At 37.4% G+C, this 22593-nt stretch overlaps 3 protein-coding genes across 6 annotated transcripts in view; 1 reads left to right on the top strand and 2 right to left on the bottom strand.

The window, feature by feature from the left end:
* The window catches only part of LOC147873776 (uncharacterized), a 32010-nt gene extending 20834 nt beyond the window's left edge, over positions 1-11176 (bottom strand). Inside the window, exons 1-4 of the mRNA XM_087349653.1 lie at positions 9916-11176; positions 9420-9644; positions 8454-8618; positions 6632-6728 (exon numbers count right to left, since the gene is read on the bottom strand). Coding sequence (XP_087205779.1) covers positions 6675-6728; positions 8454-8618; positions 9420-9599 — 399 coding nt within the window. The 5' untranslated portion in view covers positions 9600-9644; positions 9916-11176 and the 3' untranslated portion in view covers positions 6632-6674. The remainder of the gene's footprint in view (positions 1-6631; positions 6729-8453; positions 8619-9419; positions 9645-9915) is intronic.
* A 619-nt stretch (positions 11177-11795) lies between these two features.
* On the top strand, positions 11796-20193 carry LOC110835331 (small ribosomal subunit protein mS27). Its single transcript, XM_022075450.2, has 7 exons — positions 11796-11989; positions 12902-12991; positions 14870-14940; positions 15806-16058; positions 17697-17851; positions 18162-18398; positions 19628-20193. Exons 1-7 carry the CDS (start codon positions 11905-11907, stop codon positions 20105-20107), a joined length of 1371 nt encoding a protein of 456 aa, XP_021931142.2. The 5' UTR covers positions 11796-11904; the 3' UTR covers positions 20108-20193.
* Positions 20175-22593, bottom strand: part of LOC110835330 (tetratricopeptide repeat protein 37) — a 45582-nt gene continuing 43163 nt past the window's right edge. For all 4 annotated transcript variants that reach the window (XM_022075445.2, XM_022075446.2, XM_022075448.2 and 1 more), the window contains exon 20: positions 20175-20806. In XM_022075445.2, the coding sequence (XP_021931137.2) occupies positions 20513-20806 (294 nt within the window). In that variant the 3' untranslated portion in view covers positions 20175-20512. The remainder of the gene's footprint in view (positions 20807-22593) is intronic.

The raw sequence follows: 22593 nt of genomic DNA, 5'->3' as shown, positions 1-22593 counted from the left end.
AGACAAAGTGATGACTTCAAGTGACGATGTGTGTAAAGAATCTTCAGAGGAAGAAGAGTTATCTATGTACGAAGAACCACCTACACATCAGAGGGCTTTGCAATGCATGGAAGAATTAGAACGGTATGCTTTCGCTCATAATCAACCAGCAATGGTTGAAACTTTATTCGGATTGCGGCGAAAATTAGAAAGAGGATGGGCAAATTCAAAGACAAAAGCAAAAAAGCAGTGTCTTGTGACGGACTTTTTTACAAGAATTAAGTGATATCATATGTTGAGCTAATGCTGTAAGTACAATTAAAAAAATACATTCTGAACATTTAAAATTTCATTGAGGCTGGGGTGTATTGTGCAACCATGAGAGTGGGGTTCAAAAGATTATTAATACTATTGTCATTAATTCTTAATTCAAGCAAGCCTACAGTAGTTAGATTATGTAAAATAGAATACATTGCCGGTAAACGTAAGGTATTGGTGCCCTTCTTTGAGCTTATCCATGTAAGTTAAATTTAGTGAAAACAAAAGTTATGAAAATTTAATTTACCCCTTTGATTTTTCTTATCAATAATTTCCTTTTTTGGGAAGGGCTCCATAATACTTCACAATTACCACATTGTCATTACACCACAATATGAAAGGATATTTTCCCCTTTCCCTCTATCCTGGACACCTCTGTAAGTTGGACACATTATCGTGGAACCGCAAGTGTCCAAGTTAGAGAGGTTTTACTGTACCTCAATATATGCATCAGCTTGTGTTAGCCGTGCCAGCCGTAACTACCCTGCGGAAAATTGGCCAGGAAATGCGGGTAGTTATCAAGCAATTTATGCATTTGCCATCATCCATTACAAATGGGATAATCTACTGCGGCAAGGGAGACGGGGGTCTAGGTTTTCCTAAGCTGGAGCACCTGGTAACACGAGTGAGTCTAGGTGCTGGGCTCAACTTTACTGAATTCAGGGATCCAGCTATTCGAGCTCTCTCAGGATGTGCCACCACGACTGCACGTCTCCAGCAGTTGGCGTCATCAGTTAGATAGCCTTTTCCATTTACATGGAATGATCTTAGGCAACATAAGACCCGGATGCTGAAAGAGGAGCTCCAGAGGTGGTCGACACTACAGGCCCAGGGTAGGGCGGCTGACACTGGCTGCGGATAAGGTGGGCAACTCATATTTTATGACTCCACGCCGTTGAAGCCTTGTCGGATTATAACAGCCCTGCAGTTAAAAACTAATACTGCAGGACACAAAACCAGCCTCAACCGGGCCATACCCCAGGCGGATCTGAATTACCGAAAATGTCAGCGTCCTAGGAGACGCTTGCACATATATTGGGTCAATGCACATTTACAAAGGCGGCCAGAATCTGCCGCCATAATGAGATAAGGGATCTCATTATGGATCACGTTATAAATGAGGATGCGTCTTCTGGGGGATTATTGATCAATGGCTGGGGTGGGGGGGGTGGGTGCAACAAAATCCCAGACTTAAAGGTTTTGTAGCAGAGGCAGGCTGCTTTGCTAACACCCATATTTTATTGGAGCTCGCGAGGATGCAAGGTGCGAATGGCAGGATAGGTATACAGCTTGACATATCCAACAAATGACACCAATCTTCGTCCTCTCATTAACACCTTGTAACAGCTATCAAACACCTGGCAGAAAATGCTCCAAAGCTTAGACACTACCAACACAAAATGTAAGGCGTAAAGTATCCCTTTGTTGACTGACGCTACTTTCAAGTTCCATGTTGTATTTTGTGGCTTTGAAACTATATAATACATCCTACCCTTGTAATTTTCTAATGGTACTCTCAAGTATCCCATACTTGGAGAAACGATATTTCATATTTGCAGTTGGTAATGTTCCACATCCTGTTGTATCCTTCTATTCCATGGAGTGTTTTCATAGAATTGTCTAGGAAGACATACTGCATTTACAAAACCTATTTCTTCGTTCCTGGGAAACTGTTTGATATGCAAGCTATCTGAATAGACGTAAGTATATCTTAATTGCGTCATGTTTGTGTTATATCAATCAATAAACGCAATGCACAAATGTACAATAGTTTTTAAAAATATATGAATTGATAAGCCTGATGATGATGTGGTAAACATCGAAACATGTCGTCGAAATCAAAAGCGCTGTGATAAATGTAATATTATACGACACAGAAAAGCGCCATAAAATATAACATAATGCAATTTATATTGTAAATGCTATAAATAATTTTAACAACATTATTTTAAAACAAGTTTTGTGTATAGACTGGAAAAATAAATATATGTATAGACGTAAGTATGTTTATATAAATATATAAAATATACATAATTATAACATTTATGATTGATTTGAAGCAACTGACCGTCAAAAGTATGGTACTTAGAAGTACCAGCAGGCGGGATGGAGGGTCACATGTTAATCATATACATAACCTCAAATAATGTGCTACTGATCCATAATTTTCTCTCATTATGAAATAATGTTCAATAATGCATGAAGATTTATCAAAATATTAAGATATATTGTAACCAAAACTGAAATTTCTGTTTCTTTACAGGTTTTCATTATATCTGACCAAAACAAAGAACAACTGCCTCCCATATTTAGGTCTACAAACATGTTGACTGATGCTATTTTTGAGATATTATTAGAAGACTTACCAGAAGATGACAAGGAAAATACTGATATAGAAGAGGAAGAAGAAGATGCTGCTATTGAAGTTGCAGCATTTGACAGAATTTTTGATCAAGAAATAGATGCAGCAGCGTGCGAAGCAGCAGAGGAAGATGCTGGAAATTCCACTGAAAATGTTGATGTAGAACCATTACCAACCACCTCAGCAGCCTCCCCTATTCCTGATATTGATAGGAAATGGAGGAAGAGAGATTTGGAGACAAAAATTCCACATTACAGTATGAATGAAGGTTCTGTACATTACTGATATCATCAAGAAACAATCAGAGTATCTGTCCTTTCTTTAGCTATTATTCCATTATTTCTTTTCATAGTGTGTGAACTTTTTATTTGTGTGCTAGCAATCTCATTTCTTTCAACAGGGCTTACAGAAGTGTTTGCCTCATGTGCAACAGCAACAGAAGTGGTGATAGCTGTGATAGAACCTGTAATTGAAAATTAACCAGCCACAATCCTGTGCAGTCCAATGCATCTCCGTTCTCTTACATACGAGTGTGATATTGCTTCTTGGTCCTACACAAAATAATGACGTCAACACAAAGTACAAAATACAAACCTAATAGTGACCAGTGATAGTGCAACGAACCAAGAAATAATAGAGGACAAGAACACCATCAGAAAATGAAGACTGTGAAACATAGAGAACAATAAAAATCAGTAATTAGTGATAGGTTTATACTACATAACACCCGTTGATGGCTAAATTGTAGCCGAAACTAGTCGTGTAAGTTCCTGTAATCGAATACTACGATGAGGAACATTAAATGATGTTTTAAATCTTTTAACATTATTATAATTGTGATTGACGGTAAATTTTTAATATATTTTTGAAAATTTGTTGTTTCAGAGTAATCTGTATAGGACACAGAAGGGTAAAACTCTGAATCTTCAGCTGGGGAAATGTTTGGAAAGAGATGAAAGTGTCAGTCCTAGCAAATTGTTGGAAAAAACAATTCTCACTGACGCCAAACCTGTGTAAGATTCTGGAAGATTTGAGCAAGCATACTTACATGAAAACTTTTTCGTTAACTGGTGACAAATAATTTCAATAAATGATGTGGAAAACTGGCTGAAAGTTGATGAGGGAGATCCTGGTTATGAGAACTTAAGTGAAGAGCAAATTGCTGAGAATGTTCCTGCTACTGAAGCTGATGATGACAAATGTAATGATGAAGAAAGTAAAAGCCTGCAAAACTATCAGCTGCGAGTAAATATGTTGATGGTTACCATACAGTTCATTGATCAAAACTTAAACCCAGGTTTTGCTGATTGTTATGAACACTTCAGGACATTAAGAGAATTGATTATTTGCAGGCAAAGACAAAAATGAACCAGCTGAAAATACACAGCTTCCTCGAACCTGCTGGTTCTGTAGAAGCTGAACCCCTACCCCTGCTCTTTCAGGACAATATAGCAAGCAAATCTACTGGCATCAGCAGAATCACACCTGAACATCCATTCCATATGATTGACAGCAACTCAGAATAACTGATAAATTCCTTATTTAATACAGGGAATTCCTCGAACAGCACTCCTGAGTGACTCATTTGCCATTGGCTTGTGCGTGCAAAATGCCTGCATCATCTGCCAAGTAAAATCTGTACTGTATCTGTGTATATTTCATTATTTATAACAATGACTTACAACCAACCTGGCATATATAAGTTAAAATGCGAAGATTGCCCACTAACTTATATAGGCCAAACAGGACGCACATTCACTCAGAGATATAAACAAGAACTTGTTTATGATAGAGATTGAACAGCATCTGGAAGATATATCAGAATTTTGCATGAAAGCAGGAGACATTCAGTCATGGCATAGCCGCAGGAAAAGACGCAGTGCATGTTGTGGTACGCGGAATCAAAGTCTGTGGTGACTGTTCAAAGAAACTTTAGGCGGTTATGTCTAAAAGATACCCCAACTGACAAGTAAATTCGAAAGCAGTATCAACTGTTTCAAGAAACTGGCAGAGTCGTGAAAGGACATTCATCAGGTAAGTGAAGCACATCACAAGACAACACTGAGCAGATTCAATTATCATTTCAGCGCAGCCTTAAACGTTCTGTTTGGCATGTCAGCCATCAATTACAGAGTCCAACAATTATGGTGCATGATGTGCACAGATTGAAACTACGTGTATACAAACTGCAACGTGTCAATACATCCAGCTTCGCAATAAGCCCAAAGAGTAAACTTTGTCATGTTCATGCTAGAACGGCTCACTGCAGATGATAATTATCTACTGAAAATTCTCTTCTCTGGCAAATCTACTTTCCACACACATGGTGATGTAAACCACCACAATTGCAGGATTTGGGGCTGTGAGAGCTCATACGCCTGTCTATTACTTTTTGTTAATAACAAAGTTTTATGTCAAAGCCAAAGCAGTGAATAAATATTTATAATTCAGTAATTCAGTGATAAGTTTAAATACATAACACCCGATGATGGCTATATTATAGCCGAAACTAGTCGTGTAAGTTCCACGTGTAAATCGAGTACTCGATAGGGAACGTTAAATGATATTTTAATCTTTTAATAATATTATATTTGTGATTGACGGCTAATTTTTAATATATTTTTAATAAATATTTATAACTTAAACACCAGAGCTGCTAATAACAATGGTTTGATACTGCACACATTATCATTCAATGAATTATTAAATAAATAACAGGTATTAACATATTAAGCCACAATGATGCAATAAACATAAAGCCAGAAAAAATTTAACAAAAATTAACATTCCCCAAAAAAGCCTATTCTAGTTGCTCCAATGAAAAACTTCTTATCAGAGAAACACTGTACCTGAAGCTATTCTGAAAGGCTTCTAAATACTTCAATTCTCAATGCTATGACAATACACAAAAACAACATGAGGAAAAGAAATGATCAGCTGTCGTTCAGGAATCAGACAGATGAAGGACAGTTTGTTAAGTATGCAAATGTACTAGGCTGACATTCTTCAGACAAACACAAAATACCACCTTCTGAGGTGTTGTGCAGAGGAAGATATGCACTGTTGTGACGCATGATCAGACATCACATAATTGTACCCAAAAAGTGATGTTTCCCTCCAGAAAAAAACGCAATTATGAATGAGAATAATTAAGACATTTCTATACACTCTCATTCAGATGTGTGTAAAGTCAGCTCTGCACTGAGGCAAATCAGAACTCTGAAGACAGCCATCTTCAGACTCATCACCATGAAAACCTCAAATCGTACAAATCTAACTTGTTTGACAATTTTCAGTTTATACCACAACAAATAACAAACAAGACAAAAATCCATTCAGTAGTTTTAAAGATGAAATATGCAGACATATACAGATGGAACACAGACCGTGGGCAATAATACAGGCATACCTCGTTTTTTTGCACAACAACCCTGCGTCGAGCAAGTCTATCGGTGCCATTTTTCCAACAGCATGTGCTCACTTAGTGTGTCTGTGTCACATTTTAATAATTCTCACATTGTCTTTTTAGACATAATGCTATTGCACACTTAATAGACTACAGTATAGTCTAAACATAACTTTAATATGCACTGGGAAACAAAAAAAAATTTGTGTGACTCGCTTTATTGCGGTGGTCTGGAACCAAACCCGCAATATCTCTGAGGTATGCCTGTATTAGCTTTGAGTTTCTCACAGAGGTGAAGTTGCCGGTCTTCTGGGTTACAATAACACACGCACTTGTAGTGCAACCCTGAAGATGAACGCATATGTTCCTCCAAAATGTTGGTACTGTTCTGCAGATCCACATGATGTTATAATCCAGAAGACCAGCAATGACAGCGTATAATAAATATTCTTCAGAAATGATAAAACAACTTAAAATACTTTGCTAGCACTCAGGCTTCCATACGGCTTACTAAACACAACTATCGCATTCATTTCAAATTAGCATATTTAATGAGCATAACTTACATTGAGAGAACCTGGAAACTGAGCTTTGGTGGCTTCTATCCAGTCACTGGAACACTGGAAGGAACTCCTGGCTCTGAATTGATTGTAAGCTTACACCCTGAAACAACAATTTCATAATATTTTATGACAGCAATTCATTAAAGAAATTAATTTTCCTATGTGTCACATCACAAATGTTTTTAATAAAAACTGCATATCATAAAGAAATCTATGTTTAATCTCTTATGCCAGCCTTTCATACATATGGCTATTTTTGAGAAAACCTATAAAGTTACTTTATTTAAAATAATGGTTACATTGGACTGATGCAAATCAGAATTAAGCTACCTTGACAACTTTTAGTGAATATCACAGCAAACACTACTAAAATCTATTCAGTGTTAAAGATTAATATGCAAACAAACACAGATAATAATATTAGTTACGGGGTTCTCACACAAGTAAACAAATCAATGTTGGTCTTCTGAGTTTCCATGACATGTGCTTATACGGTAACCCTGAAGACAAAGGCAGTATGTTCCTCCAAAACGTAAAAGTCCAAACAGTGTCAGAACCCAGAATACCTACACTGACAGCGTATAAGAAATAAAAATGTAGGAATGATATCACATATTAAAGTTAGATAATTTTACTAGCACTTCTGCTTCCTGACATCTTACGAAACACAACAGTCAATTATTTCAAATCAGCACAACTAATAAACAAAGACTTAGAGTGAAGCTGGCATTCAGACATCAGTTGCTGCTTCTATCCAGTCATTTGAAGACAAGGAGGGTCTCAGTGCTCCCAATTCTCACTGAAGCTCACACTAGAAAGAATTATTATATTCTATGATAGCTATTTGTTGCTTGCTATAGTCAGAAATCAGTTTTTCTGTGTGGCATATCAAAAAAAAAGTTTTAAATACAAATTGTAAACCATAATGCAATTTCTTTCATCTCATGTGTCAATCTTTCATAAAAATGGCCCGCCTTTGAGAAAATTTACGAAGTAGGTTCTCACGGTGTTGAGTACAAACATGACTGTCATCTGGGTTATAGCACTGCGTAGCCTGGTAGACGTTTACTACTTCAGAGGTCCCCGCTGCCTCCATCATCAGGGAAATGAGTGAGTCACCCTGATGATGGAGGCAGCGAGACCTCTCAAATGACACTACAACCACAACAGCCATCTTCCAAATTGATGAAGTCCACTTTGAACCTCATATAACATTACAGTTACACTGGACTGAAACAGATCAAAACTAAACAGGCCTGACAACTTTTAGTATGTACCACAACACACAAAATGCATAATAATATTGGCTTTGAGTTTCTCACAGTGGTGAAGCTGTAATGTTGGTCTTCTCAGTTATAACAAACTATGCACTTGTAGAAGACTGAGGCAGTTTAAATCTGTATGTTGGTAGCTACCTTTAAGTCCACATAGTGTTTGAATCAAGAAGACCAACAAAATGATATGCAATAAATATACACATTTCTTCCGCTAACATTTTGAGAGCCATCTCTGCTCTCATCCTCAGGGCAGCTGCAAAACGAAACTGGTCCTATATTCTGCCACCTGACGCGGCTTGTTACCCGAGAGTCTTTCATCAAATGCTATGTCTGTTAAAGCAATAGATTTGTGACTAGAACCAAAATTTAAACAAATGTATTTTTACTGTTAGATGTATGTCATGTAAACTGAAATCATATTTAAGATGTAATCATTTAGAATAATACTTCCTCCAACAATGGATACCAGTACAAAAATATACAACAGACAGTTAATAAAATGAAAATATGTCGTAAATAAATGTTATTGAAAAATTATGTACACTCACATAAAAATTCTCCCTCAGGGGCTCAAACAGTGGGTTTGGCAAGTGGTGTTCCTGAGGCACCCAAGCTATCTGGTGTCTGGGGGTACAGCCAGTCCATCTGGCCCTGGGGGATATAAATTTAGGGGACTGGTCCTCCAGGTTGGGTTTGGGCGATTGTCTGACAACCTATCCCCATAAAAGAAACATTGTTAAGAAACCGCAGAAAACAGCTAAAACCAAGACAAAACGTCGGTTGTAGTTCACTTGATGACTCAAAAAAAGCACGCACAATTGAAATTCCATGAAGTCCAATGCTCACTTTGAAAATCATTATTTGCAAACTCAAAATGGCATCAAATGAAAACACAAACACCAGGGAAAAAGTGACTGGGTTTGGGAGAAACCACAGAAAAATTCCTGACACTGTTTATTCTATGCATTTATTTTCATACCTAACAATAGTAAAACTATGATAATTCTATATATTTCAATTGGAATTTTTACCCATGAAAATAAACATGTTTTACCAATATTTCCGTAATTTTCTATGATGATTATGTTAGCGGTTGTGGCTGGGTGTGGAAAAATAATTATCATTTTTGGATTATTCAGAAAAACTACAGCCCACCAGCACAAGACCCACTTGCAGCCCAAGAACCATAGGCTGGGAACCCAGCACTATGGAGGCTGCATCCCATAAACAGAAGATAATGTTACTTCAGAAATATAAAATTTATACAGTCCAACCATCTTGTAAGAAAACATCTCCTACCAGTTACTTAGTCTTGAAAAAGGAAACTGCTATATTTTCCAAAATGTCAGTGAGAGTCGTATGCCACCATATCCTGAGCACTGAATCTCCAGTCACTTAAGGATGGAAAGTGCTAATTTCTCAGAAATATTGTCACACATGGCATAATCAATGATAAATCAAAACAGAAGCATCAGCAAAATAAAATCAAAATAAGTGCTTCACAAGGGTTATACATATGTCAAATGCCAGATGTTTTTCCTCAGATGATTGCTTTCAAAACAGGTTTCCCTGCTCACATCATAGAGTGGTTCCAGCTCATCACCATTGGGCATCTCCACACTATGCTGTTTGGCAACCAGGCACACCTGCATTCTCTGTTGGGCACGAAGCTCATCCAAATGAGACACTACCATTTTACAAGAGTTTGAAATCTTAGGTAGAACTCGTGTGGAATAATACTAAAAACACAAAACAAAGTATTACAGTTATTAGTTTTATTTTATCTATGACTACATAAATAACAAAACTCTGAATTCAAAGCACTACAGTGAAACTCCGATAAATCACTTTGGAGGAACAATCTTAAAACAAATGTAAAACTGGGCAATGTGTAAAATCAGAGAAATTAAAATGATACAGTCAGAAATAAAATTGGGGTTGCTTTACAACAAAACCATTTAAAATACACATACTTGAACACAACATTGTAAACGCAAATTTGTTACATACCTAGTAATTTCTTTAACCAGTCACTAAGAGCAGTTTCCCTTTTCCTCAACTCTCAGGCTGTATAGTTCATTTTCAACATTGTTGCATATTACAATAATACCAGTCTCAATAAGAAACTGGCACATGTACTTTATGTCTGCTTCCAGTTATTTCAGTGAATCCAATAATTCTTTTAATGTACTGCAACTTCCTCTTTTGATTTAGTTAAATGCTGGTTCAACACCTGGTCAACACTGTATATGCTGTGCAGTCCTCAAACTGCATTCCACCAGGCTGCATACTCTACCATAAGTGAGTTTCACTACCTGGTCATTATTAATGATGATCAATAAAAAACCATACTTCACAAAGCAGTTATTGATTGTAGTGGGTATCAACCTCAAGGCTTCTGCTATAAAGAGCACTGCAGAAAATACATAGTTTCATATGTACAGCATCTTCAAGCAGTCGATCTACCATGGCTAGTCTTCTGAATCGGCTGCTTCCTGTAATGACATTTATATAACTGAACAATTCTCAAATCTAAAGGCTATAGCTGACTAGTGCAATTTGGTTGGAAGAAATATAACTGTAATGTTCCTGAGAAATATTGTTCTTTGGGTGACGAGCAGAACAATCAATAAGAAAGCAAGATATTGCAATTTCTGGCACCCGTTTCCTATCTAGTTGTGTGATGTAATATTCCAAATATTTTGTTAAGTCATTTGAAAGCCTATATTCTTCTTTTTCCTGTGGCTCTACGACCCAGTGTGGGTCTTGGCCGCTTCCTTTCGGAGGTTTCTTAGTCTTTTTATAAGTGTGCATTTGCGAGTGACCAGCCCACTGACTGCACAATTTCTACTGAATCCTGATTTTGTCTGATATAGGCATCTAGTAGACAACCAGAAGAGACATGGGCAAAAATTGCCGCTGAATTTTGTTTACGAAAGATCTCGTTCAGGCTTATATTAGCTTCATATTTTGTAAGCTGTCTCTTGACACTCTTGAAACAACATGGACAATAATTTCCTCAATTACAAGAGGTGGTACGTAGTTTGTCACTATCATCAGCATTGCATGCATGTATAATAGCTCTGTGATTCATAGTTTCGGAAGATACTTACAGTTATACTAACACTCAACAGAAATACAGCTTTAGTGAAATCACACAGGCACAGGAAAGTCTACAAATTTAATTTTGATTTCCTTCTACTGTTTCACTTACGAAAGCCACCAACCAAATGGCCGATTCAAACGCTTGCTAACGGAAATGAAACCATGCGGCAGCAAACTGGAATGCACAGAGATTAACAAACTGGAAGTCAAACAGGTATTTGTTCAAACTCATATTATAACCACGGATAATAACAACATATAACCATTTCAGGATATATCAGTCTCCTTAGCACACATATTAAAATTATGAAATTGTGGTCAAGGTGCAATTTGTTCACCATGCGTGTCAAACATGAGGTTTTCCAACAAATGTGCAGGGGAAGTCATTCTCTAAAGTAAGCTCGCAGTAATTAAAATCTATTTACTTATATTATGTATGTGGCAGATCTTCTGTAGCTTAATGGGCTATGTATTTTATGAACCTTCGACAAAATATGTTTAGGAGACTTGAGTTGTTTTAAAATATGTGTGTTAACTGAAAGCAAATGTTTTTTATGCCGTTACAAGATATTTGTGTGAAAGAAAGTGTTTCGTGTGTATGTTAGTAATATAGTGAGCACGTTTTATTTTACTGATAAAGAATGAGTAACAATGCATTGTCACGTTTCATGGGTAACTCAGTTTTATTATACAACTGATAAGATCATCTTTGAAATCCATGTTTATTCAACATTCGGCTGTCCCATGAAATGACTCTATATTTCTTTCTTCTTTGCTTCTCTCTGATACACTAGTTATGAGGCGCTGCTAGATGGCAGCAGAATAACAGTAACGTTAGGTGTTGCGTTATGAAGGTGTTATAGTGTTGGTTTCAGTAATGACAGGAAAGTTATAATGTGGAAAATTATTACAGGCGTTGCCTTTCCATTTGTGCACCGAAGAATTATCGGGAGTTCTAGGCTGAAATTGTTTTCCTTGGGTATGTGTGTATAACCTATCCCAATTGGAGTTGGTGGGGGGAGGTTAGAATTTAATGGGTTGCTATCAAGAATAAACAAATTAAACGACTGTGACGATAATAAAAATGATTGTTACTGTTTTACTTTTTTGTGTTTTCCTCCTTCTAAAAGGAAACATTCTTATTTGTAGTAACAACCATGATTAGAAAGCCGCAATTCTTCTTGTCTTCCCAATGAATTTAATGTCTACCAGCATCACAATTCTCATTCCATCATGCTCTTGCGCTGAATGTCACACAGGGGATTATAATTGTATTGTATTGTTCAGCACCTGTCTTCACCCCTGGTTTATTTACATGGTCGTTTGATATTTTATTGTATATACTTATCAACCAAAAGTTTTTTCCTTTAATATCAGCTGATGTAAGATCCTCCCTTCAACTATTAATACTTGAGTCTCATTCATATTACTTAAATACGAAGAAGTGGGAAATGCAATATAGTATAATGGAATTTTGAAAATAATTAGGAAGTAATATTTATTTGAGGCAAGTGCAAAATGCAATACAGCTAAGTTGTTGTTCTGGTGACTTCATTATGCTGCAGAAGTTTGGTAGTATTTAAAATAAGTGAAGCATTTTCCATGCAACTACTAACTTTGTGCTGTTTCATATCATCTGGTAAGGTCAATCTGAAGTTGGTCTTAAAGCAAAGTTCCAGTCAGTGCAATGCAGATTTTTACACATTTTTATCCCTTCCTTTATCTGTAACAGAAACAAAGCTTTGTAAATGTGAGAACACCAGGCCCCAGGTATGAGATTCCACACTGAGCCTTCTATAAGCCTAAACAGAGTACAGAATATTCCTCATTTTTATGATGGTATGTGGAAGAACTGTATAATGTATAAGATAAGTTTATAATTTTATTGCAGAGAAAAGATTGTTCCTATCTGATGCTTACAAATGTCAAGAAGCCTGGGAAAGAAGACTTCAGGTACCTGTCCTGCAGAACATTAAATTAGGTAATGAATTTCAGTGATGTACAGCATACTTTTTATCCATAACTGCAAACCTGGAGTTTCAGGAATGGCCTGTAGAAAGTTGGGCTCTTTTCACTGTTTTCATGATTGTCATTGCACTGAAAATTAATGATCTCTCTTGGATGCAAGTAATGTGAAAGTGAGGGTAAATTTGCTCCTGTGACTAAGCACCATGTCATGAAAGCACATAAGTAGGATAAAGACAAACAACACATTGTAGAATTTGGCACTAGATGAAAGTGAGTGATTTGACCTAAGGAATCATATGTCGAGTACCTACTGGAAAAAAGGGGGGCTGCAGATCCAGTCTGGATATTATAGTGAAAAGAAATATCTATTAATCTCTCTCCATTCACTCTGTAGCCAGTCAGTTTAATAACTGAAGAATTCTGATATCACAGGTAATTTTAATGCCTCATAAAATTTTGGTCTCAGACATTTCAATAAATTTTTGAAAGTATGAAGGTGAAGTTAAAAACAGAGTTACATATACAATATTTTTCTATAAAGGGTTGAGGAAATACCAAGTACATTTCCACTTTGAATAAGCATATACACAGTGATTTTTAAAGATGCAAAGGAAACATTTGTTCACAGGTAAAATTTATTGGGCACTACATATGTCCTGGATACCACATGTAATGTCTATATAACATTGAGTTATTGTTATTTAACATAGTATCCATTGGCACAGAATAAGTTGTGGTGTGGATATGATTTCCTTGGCCCTGGCATTGATGAACTCCACTGCTTAAACATGATGGTTGTTTAATTGAAACCTGTTCGCTGTGCTGGTAGTGAATATGGCTAGTTCTAGGTGAACACGTGAGATGCCTGCCTGAACACTCATAAGGACTGTTTTTAAAGGCCTCTGTTCCTTCACTCAGATTAGACCACAAACAGGTTTCAACTGAATAAACTTAATGAGTATAGTGTGATGCTTTTTATACAAGGTTGGTTGAACAATTACTATGACAGTTAAAGCTTAATGATAATCAGCATCTGAAGCAACTTCTGCTGAGGTAATGTGTTTTTCTTCATTTCTTTTTCAGTGAGATTTCTGAAAGTATAATAAAACCTTTAAACTATGTAAACATACCCAAATATTTAAATTTTGATAGTCTCCATGAAATATAAAGTATTTTCTTTTAGTTTTTTTCAGTAGATACACTCAGGGGTGCAGAAATATTATTTAAATCTACTAACCACTTTAAGGCTAAAACTGTATTCACCATCAGCTTTTATTAATTGCTCCACATTGAGTGTGTTAGCATATTCCTAAACAGTGAACCAGTACCGTGCTTTGCAAGAAATTAAAAAAAACCCACTAAGAATCTCAATTTTTTGTGTAGTTACATTCTGGCACCACCCTCCATCAATGAACAGGCTGCTTCAACAGTGATATGTCTACTTGAAATATATACAGTTTAAATCATGATTAAAGCATCATGTATCCTCTGTGAGGTGTTTCATGGTTTTTGGCCATCCTTCCAGGCAACTGTCATGACTACCTGAAATTAGTGTATGAAGATGACTGCCTTCTGGGATGTTGCACCATGTAGTCTTATAGAAACTGACTAATATGTTTCAGAGGTGTTTACTGCCTCCATCCTGATGTTGGGAGACTGTAAGCACCTCTGAAACACTGGTCAGTTTCTGTGAGACTATACAGAACAACATACAACACCCCAGAAGACTGTCACCTTCATACTTGCTGCTGCAGCAACCTGAAATCTCACCCTTAACCCATCAATGCATCTTGTCACTGTTCAGATAGATTCTGTGTTGCTTCATAATATATACTGATATACAAGTTATTTGATTTGCAACATGAAATCATTATATACTGTATTCTTTCAGATGATTTGTTCCAAGAATTAGACAGCAAATTCCAAAATGTGGGGAAAGCAAGTGCCATTGACATTGATTTGGTAAGATTTATTTTACTAAACCCCTTTTTCTAAAAGGGGAATGTGCATTTAATAGTTCATGCAGGGGCTAGATTCTTGTGTAAGAGATCAGAACCATATGCCCTTAGTAGGGTTTGAGGTTTTCATGGCAGTGAGTGCGAAGATGGCCGTCTTCTGGGTTGTAGTGCTGCGTAGTAGGGCGATGACGCCTCATGATGGAGGCAGCAAGAACCACTGAAATGATGGTAAACGTGTACTAGACTATGTGGCACTACAACCCAGAAGACACCCGTCTTCACATGCCCTTAGACTGAACAGTTAACAGTTACAATCAAGGTACTTATTGAAGATTTTCGTCTTCTGAGTTGTTGCGCTGTGTAGTCTGGTCGATGTTAACCAACGTTTCAGAGGTCATACTGCCTCCGTCATCAGGGCGATGAATATGCCAATAGGGTGTGAGGTGCTAGGTTTATAGGCTGGAAAGTGAAAGATGTAGCCTGCCCCGAGCCAATGGGAGTGGACCAATGGTAGCACGTGGGCGAGAGTGGGAGAGGGAGAGAAAGTAGAGGGAGAAAGGTTTAGTTTGGTTGGATGGATCTGGGCCCTGAAATGGGCTATGTTAGTGGTCTGGTTGGTTCTGGGGGCGAGGGTGGGAGAGAAAGTAGAGAGAGCAAGTTTGAGTTTGGTTGTATGGATCAGGGCCCTGAAAAGGGGCCATGCTAGTGGTCTGGTTGGTTCTGGCGGCGCACTTATTCTTAGCATATACATTGTAACTGAATATACTGTATGGAATTCCTACTAATAAAGAGTTTGTAAATCAGCTGTAAGAATATTTTGCAACTTCTTCTCATGTCATCTTTGTTGTTGTTGTTTTTTTTCTTTCCAGTTTGCAAATGCAGTGAGGGACAAATCTTACACAAATGAGCTGGAAGAACTGTTACACAAATTAAGATTAAGTCCAAATGCAACTGATATACTGCCTTCCACGTCACACGCAGTTATTCGCTACTTCTTTTCTTTAGGAAAATACGATCAACTCCTTCATATTCTTAATGATAGATTAAATTTTGGAATTTTCCCAGATGACTACTGTTGTGGTCTACTTATGGACACACTGATCAAGGAAAACAATTACACAGGTTGGAATAGACATGTTTCATGCAAACTTATACACTGATGCTGGCATAATGCTCCTTTGTATGTGGGAGGATAATACAAGAAAGAATCTAGAGAAATATGGTGTGAAGTGAATTCATATTGTTTATGATAAGGTACAGAACTGTGCCTGATCAGTAGAGAATTGTTCTATGTTCAGTCTTAAATATGAATCATTCAGATAATGTTATAATGTACTAGTAATACAAATATACGGCATGTCATAATTGCATTTCACTGCTGGCTGAAGCCAGCTTCTGTTGATCCCTTGTTTGTATACAACAAAAGTAGTGTCATTAAATATAATACAATGTAAGTCCATTGTTATGGCAGTTATAGTGCATTCTATAAAGAGTTCCAGTCATACCATATGTAAGTACTAGTCATAAAAATAAGTCATAATGAGACTAGAAAACTGTATTACATAATATGATGCTCTTCTGCTAAACAGTGATTCCTGAAGTTGCAGAACTGGGAATATATGTGGAATTTATCTGTTAAGCCTAGTAAATGATGTTCAGCACTTGAATCTAAGATTGCAATCATTTCAAATTCACATATTTTGACAATACCATAATTTTACATTACTACTACATTGGTACTGTATCTAGAGTCAAGATTAATAATGAGTAGGAGCTATACCTCCTCTCCCCCCAGGTGATCTACATGGTGATGGTGTGTAGCGATACTGCTTTACTTTACTATACAAGTTATGCAACTCATAATTATGCAGTTTTCCCCAGCCTCATACCATATGGAAAGTTTTCAAAAAAAATAACTATTTTTGACCAATTAATCTGTTTAAAATTGGTTTAACTTACTGGTTATTCATTTTTACTAGTCAAATAAATGTTTAAGACCTAAACTTTTTGACACAATATAAACTTCAGTAGTTTCATTTCGTATACACGAGAAATAATGGTTATACTACCATGATGACTCAATTCTTCAGGAATTAGACTGTTTTCACACGTGAGCTCATGAGCCGGTATGCAGCTCATGTGGGGCCGATATGCAATTCAGTGTTCGGTTCACCCTCCATTAGAGTTACCAACTTCACTCAGTCCCTTCAACAACATATTTTCAGTGTATTAGCAGCGTTCATCAAATCATGTTGGAACTTGAAGAAGTAATAGTAATATTTTATAACATAAATATTATAAATGATTAATAAATAGTACCTATTGTAAACAACTTACTGGAGTTTTTCCACCCACAATGTAACTCTCCTGTATAAATGCGTTGGCTAGACTGGCTTCATCTGTCGCTCACTGAGCCTCATGTGAAAGGGTTCCATGTTAAAGCAGGCAAAACTCTCCCCGCCAATAGTGGCTACTAGCGGGGAGAGCTGCATAGTGGCTCATGAGTCGCCCACACAGATTCACCGGCTCTCGTCTGAAAGGGTCCAATGCATTTTGTTGAGAATTCTATCCCCAGCAGTCGCTTCAGCTCACGTGAGCCACGTGTGAAAGGGCCCTTAGGTAATGGCATTTCCTTCACTGCTGACTTAGTAGCTATAATGTGATAATTTGGACACTTAAGCCATTTGTAAAAACAGGGTTCCCCAGGGCATTAAAATATGTAGTACCCCAATATTACTATGCATCATTTTCATGTTGTAGGTGCAGCCAAAGTGGGAGTTTTGCAGATGTTTCAAGAAGACTGGTCACACCTAATCACCTCACATCTTGCTCTATATTCGTGTCACATGTACCTTAAAAACCCTGGACCTTGGGAAGACCCAGCTCTCACAGAAGAACCAGATGATGGTGAAGAGGTGTGTATTGATTAGGTTTCTGTAATCAGAACTGTAATGCTTGGAGTTACTTCAGAATGATATTTCTGAAACACAAAGCCGGCTCATTAGAACAAGTTCTGTATCTCTTTCTTGTACACCTTTCCTGTTCCTATGATTACACTACAAGTAGTCTTTATTTTTTTTCCTGGTCAGCTGATCCAGGATGTCCCGTCCCCACATGGAAAACATGTCTTCTTGATGTTGACCATAACAGTTAGTCAACCTTTCGTTTCTTCAAAGAATTATAGTTCAATGGAATACTTACTAATATGTGATTTATTTTTACCAGATTAAAGTGAGGGTAAAATATTTACGCAACCCTTACTTTGACGATCACTTTGATTTGCGTGATCCAAAGCTGCTTGTTGGTAAAACACTGGCCACCCTGGGTGCCACAATTCCAGATGCAATAGGATGGACGTATCAACTGGTTGGATGGGGAATGTATCAGAAATGGGACAAAGCAATTAAGACTCTGGAGAAGATCATCAAAGGACAGCAGAAACCTGCAATTTTTAGAGAAGGGGTAAATTTCACTTTATATCATTTTCTGCCAGAAACTCAAGGTAATATAGTGTAGGGACTATACATGCTCAGAAACCAACATCCACAACCAATTAACAATGCAGATGTTTCACTAACCCTTTTTGGTCCTATGCTGGACTGAGTCCACTGTGTTTCTTACGATTTTTATATATGATCTGGAGCGAAGCTGAGGCTTGCAAACAGTGTCATTGTATCATTCAGGCCTTCATCTGTGCAGTGGTGTCAACCAAGTATTCCATATAATAAATTTGCGAGCCTTACAACAAATTTTGTTAACTGTCTGCTTATTTTTTGTTAGTATTTATATACCAATGGTGTCTAGCAGTACACATGTCTTAGACTGCAAACAGATCCATGAACAATTGCATGATAACTTGGATTCATTCATTTAAATTAATCAGGATTCAGATAATGATATACGTAATTGAGCATAGTGGCCCTGGTGCTGAAATAAATGAGCCTGATATGAGTGCCAGTGGTAATAAATCTGATGAGTCAGGCAAGTATAAAATTAGACGATGGTGGTGTTGGTGGCAACGAAAAGGAAGATGGTGACGATAATGATAGGAAAGTTGTGAGGTAGATACTTAGGTGCTGTGATCTGGTGGCCAAAATGGGAACTATTGAACAAGGCAGATTTAATGCCCTAAAATGCACGTTGCAAAGAACACATGAGGATATTATATGTATTCTGGTATGGAATACACTTCCCAAGCTTGTATTAATATTGATTTATGGTATTTGTATTGTATGTTCTACATATTTGGCTTAGTACTATGAAGGATTTATGAGCCGGGATAGCTCAGTCAGTATAGTGACTAGCTACGGCTGGGCGATCGGGTTCGATCCCCGAGGGGGGGCAGAGGATTTTCCTCTAGCCTCTGCGTCCAGACCGGCTCTGGGGCCCACCCAGCCTCCTGTCCAATGGTTACCGGGGTCCTTTCCTGGGGGTAAAGCGCGGTTGGGGCATGATGCTGACCACTCACCCCCATCTGGTGCCGAGGTCAAGAAAGAGTATGAGCTATACCTCCGCTCCCGCCAAGCGCCTGCATAGGCGTGTAGCAGGACGCTTTACTTTTACTATGAAGGATTTGGTGAATGTAAATAAATTGTTTTCAGACTCCAGACCACAGAGTTAATTATCTATGTAACTAGGTAGTTAGTTATACAGTGTACAGGGAATGTTTCTAAATATCTAAAATGTTTTAGGTTGAAATGTTTGCTGACACTCTGAAGGAACTTTCCCAAGAAGGAAACAACTCCAGTGAACTAAAAGAAAAGTTTTCACACCTACTTAAAGAACTTGAATCATTAGGCTTGGTCAGTGACAATGATCTGCATGAAGCAGTGACAAATAAGGTTAAATCTGTGGTAAACAGTAAGGAGAACGAGGCTATTGAACAACAGTGCAAGGTGTATGCAGAGTGGGAAACCTTAAAACAAAGATTATTGCAAGAACAACTGCAAGAGCTAACAAAACAGCAGCGCCTGGCAAAGGTACAGATGGAGAAGGAAGAACTCTTAAAACGTGAAGAGGTGCTCTTCTTTTTTGATAATGAAGAAAAGTGGGAACTTGCGATCGAGAAGAAGAAAGTGTTTTATCGCAAACGCTATTTTGGCAAGAGGAAGAAGCCAAGAGCTACAGATGATAAGTACATCCCACCTGAAGTGACTGCAAGCAGATCCTGATGTGTAGGATAGTAATTATGTAAAGTAATTTGTCTATTGTAATGTAACAAATAAATCTACCTTATGGTAATATTAATTAACATATAGCATATGTTTAACATTTATTCTGTGAAGTTTTAAATGTGTTCATATGAGATTGGTGACCAACTTTAATTTCAGGGTAACACATCTTGCAAGTATTTAAAATAAACAATATGTTAAAAACTAAAGAAAATATATTTCCGAATTGTGTAATGTATTTTCACTGATAAATGCTGTATTACTATAAATGTGGATACAGCTCTGAATTGAAACAAAGCATTATATCAGGGAGAAGAAAAAACAATTCTGGAAGTATATTTAGATCCACATAATACGTCAAATTTGATTTAAATACCTGCGTTTGTAAAGGCAAAAACCTCAGAACTACTGTTTTCTATATTCTTCTGCAATAAGTGTCACTTTACGTTCATAGTTACTCAGCCATTGACTCATTTGACGTGAGGCATCTAGTTTCCTTCGTACATGGCCAATAAGACACTTCAGCCACAGCGCATCTTCTGATGAGTGTTGGTGGAAACACCGTGGCATGAAAGAAGCGATTAACACTATCCAGTTCTCAGGAATATCAGGAAACATGTGCACAGCCTTCTGAGAACTCCTTAAACTTTCAACTGCACTGCCTGACAGAAGGTGGCTTAGGCTTACAAGTGACATCACCTGCAAAATGAACAAACAATGTAATTTCAAAGTATAACAACATGATCCCAGGTTATTAGCTGTAATCAAATAAATTAATCCTCAGTACCCAACAGTCTACTAACTTGAAGGTCATTGCCCTGATGATGGAGGCAGCATGGACCACTGAAACGTTGGTAAACTTCTACCAGACTGCATGGCGCAACAACCCAGAAGACAGCCATCTTTAAATTCACTGCTGTGAAAACCTCAAATCCTAGACAGTCTACCTTGCTCTTCATAAAAGAATACAGACTGTTCTTTACTCAACATGCCCCTACCTTAACCATACTTATTCCTTAATCTGATCATACCAGAGACTGATTCAACATACATCACTGCAGTGCAACCATGACAGAACAAGTATGGCTTATAGCAAGAAGTTAATTACAGTAAGCAAAATCATCAACACCAACAGTTCCTTAATGTTACATATCTGGAAAATGTTGCATAACATTTCTAACTGGCCATGACTTTGTTTTCATCAACTTTTTGCACCATCTATACTTGCAGTTGTGCTTCTGAAGCAGCACCTCCATCTTAGAGAAGAAACTCTGCATTCCAGTTGGTTTACTCACACCAGATTTTAACCAGCGGGAAATGCCCATCCCTTCACATTCTCTGCCACAACAGAGAAACCAATTTGTTATCCCCCACCCAGCTACAAGGTTTGTCTCGGTTCACGTTGCCAACAGGTCGTACTGCTACATGACATGATACTGATAACTACCTCTCAGTGTAACAGGTACAATATTTCTAATGTATTTTGCTGCTATGACAACCTTGCAACAGCAAACAGTAACTGGAGGTAGTTCTGGATTACAGTGTTTGTTGTCATATTGCAGGAGGAAAGATCTGGTTTCATTGTGTTGCCTGGCTAGTGAAAAGAAACTGAAAAAAATTCTGTGATTCTGGCTTGGGTTACACAGTGTGTCCCAAAATTTTCTGGACTGATTTAATTATTATTAATCATTTTATCATTCATAAGGAGTGTGTTCCTGAGAGCACAACTGTTAATGGAAACTATTACTTGGAAGTTTTGAAGCATTTAATGACAAGAATTCGAAATTTGCCCACAGTGTCGAGAACAAGGCAGTTGATCGCTCCTGCATGACAATGCCTCGGCTCACAAAGCCATTGTAGTTCGCGAGTTTTTGGCATTCAAAGGTGCCGTGGTTCTTAACCACCACCCTTACTCACCTGATTTGTCACCTTGTGACCATGTTTTGTTCCCTAAACTAAAATTGAAAATGAAAGGCATGCATTTTGAAGACACTAAAGACGTTCAAAAAGCTGCGACTCACTTCCTGGAGGCTATCCCTAAGAAGGACGTTTGGCAATGCTTTGAAAAGTTTTATGATTGTTGTAATAAGTGAATTGCTGCAGGTAGAATGCATTTTGAATAATATGCAATAAAAAATTTAATTATTTGAAGATAAGTGTTTTTTTTAAATCAGTCCAGAAAATTTTGGGACACACTGTAAGTTAGAATGAGTTTCACCCTAATGATGGTAATGAAAGATCCTATTTGCATCAAACTTTTCACTGCACAGAATAAGAACTAGTGAGCATCCTTTGGAGAGTTGCAGTATAGATAACAGTTCTATTTGTACGGGTAAGAAGACGTGAACAAACCCAAGTGAAGCGAGAGGAGACAAATGATTTACTTTGAACAAAAGTTCCATGGAAGGTCTTCACCACTGATCCCACCAATTACTTTCATGCCTTCTAAGGAATGTGTAAATGCATGCAACATTTGCAAAACATGT

This window comes from Zootermopsis nevadensis, unplaced genomic scaffold (genome assembly GCF_977971745.1).
Source record: "Zootermopsis nevadensis isolate Lab colony 2312 unplaced genomic scaffold, Znev_1.0 Znev_ptg000016l, whole genome shotgun sequence".
Classification (NCBI taxonomy): Eukaryota; Metazoa; Arthropoda; class Insecta; order Blattodea; family Termopsidae; genus Zootermopsis; species Zootermopsis nevadensis.
Note: the sequence above shows the minus strand (reverse complement) of the source record. Positions and strands in the feature narration are given on the sequence as shown.

What these genes read in the sequence shown, in the direction of transcription:
- LOC110835331 (XM_022075450.2), top strand. Translation starts at nt 11,905, where the DNA reads ATGTGGAAAATTATTACAGGCGTTGCCTTTCCATTTGTGCACCGAAGA. An exon ending in GTGCCATTGACATTGATTTG is followed by an intron (nt 14,941 to 15,805) that starts GTAAGATTTATT and finishes TTTTCTTTCCAG; the next exon opens with TTTGCAAATGCAGTGAGGGA. An exon ending in CAAGGAAAACAATTACACAG is followed by an intron (nt 16,059 to 17,696) that starts GTTGGAATAGAC and finishes TTCATGTTGTAG; the next exon opens with GTGCAGCCAAAGTGGGAGTT.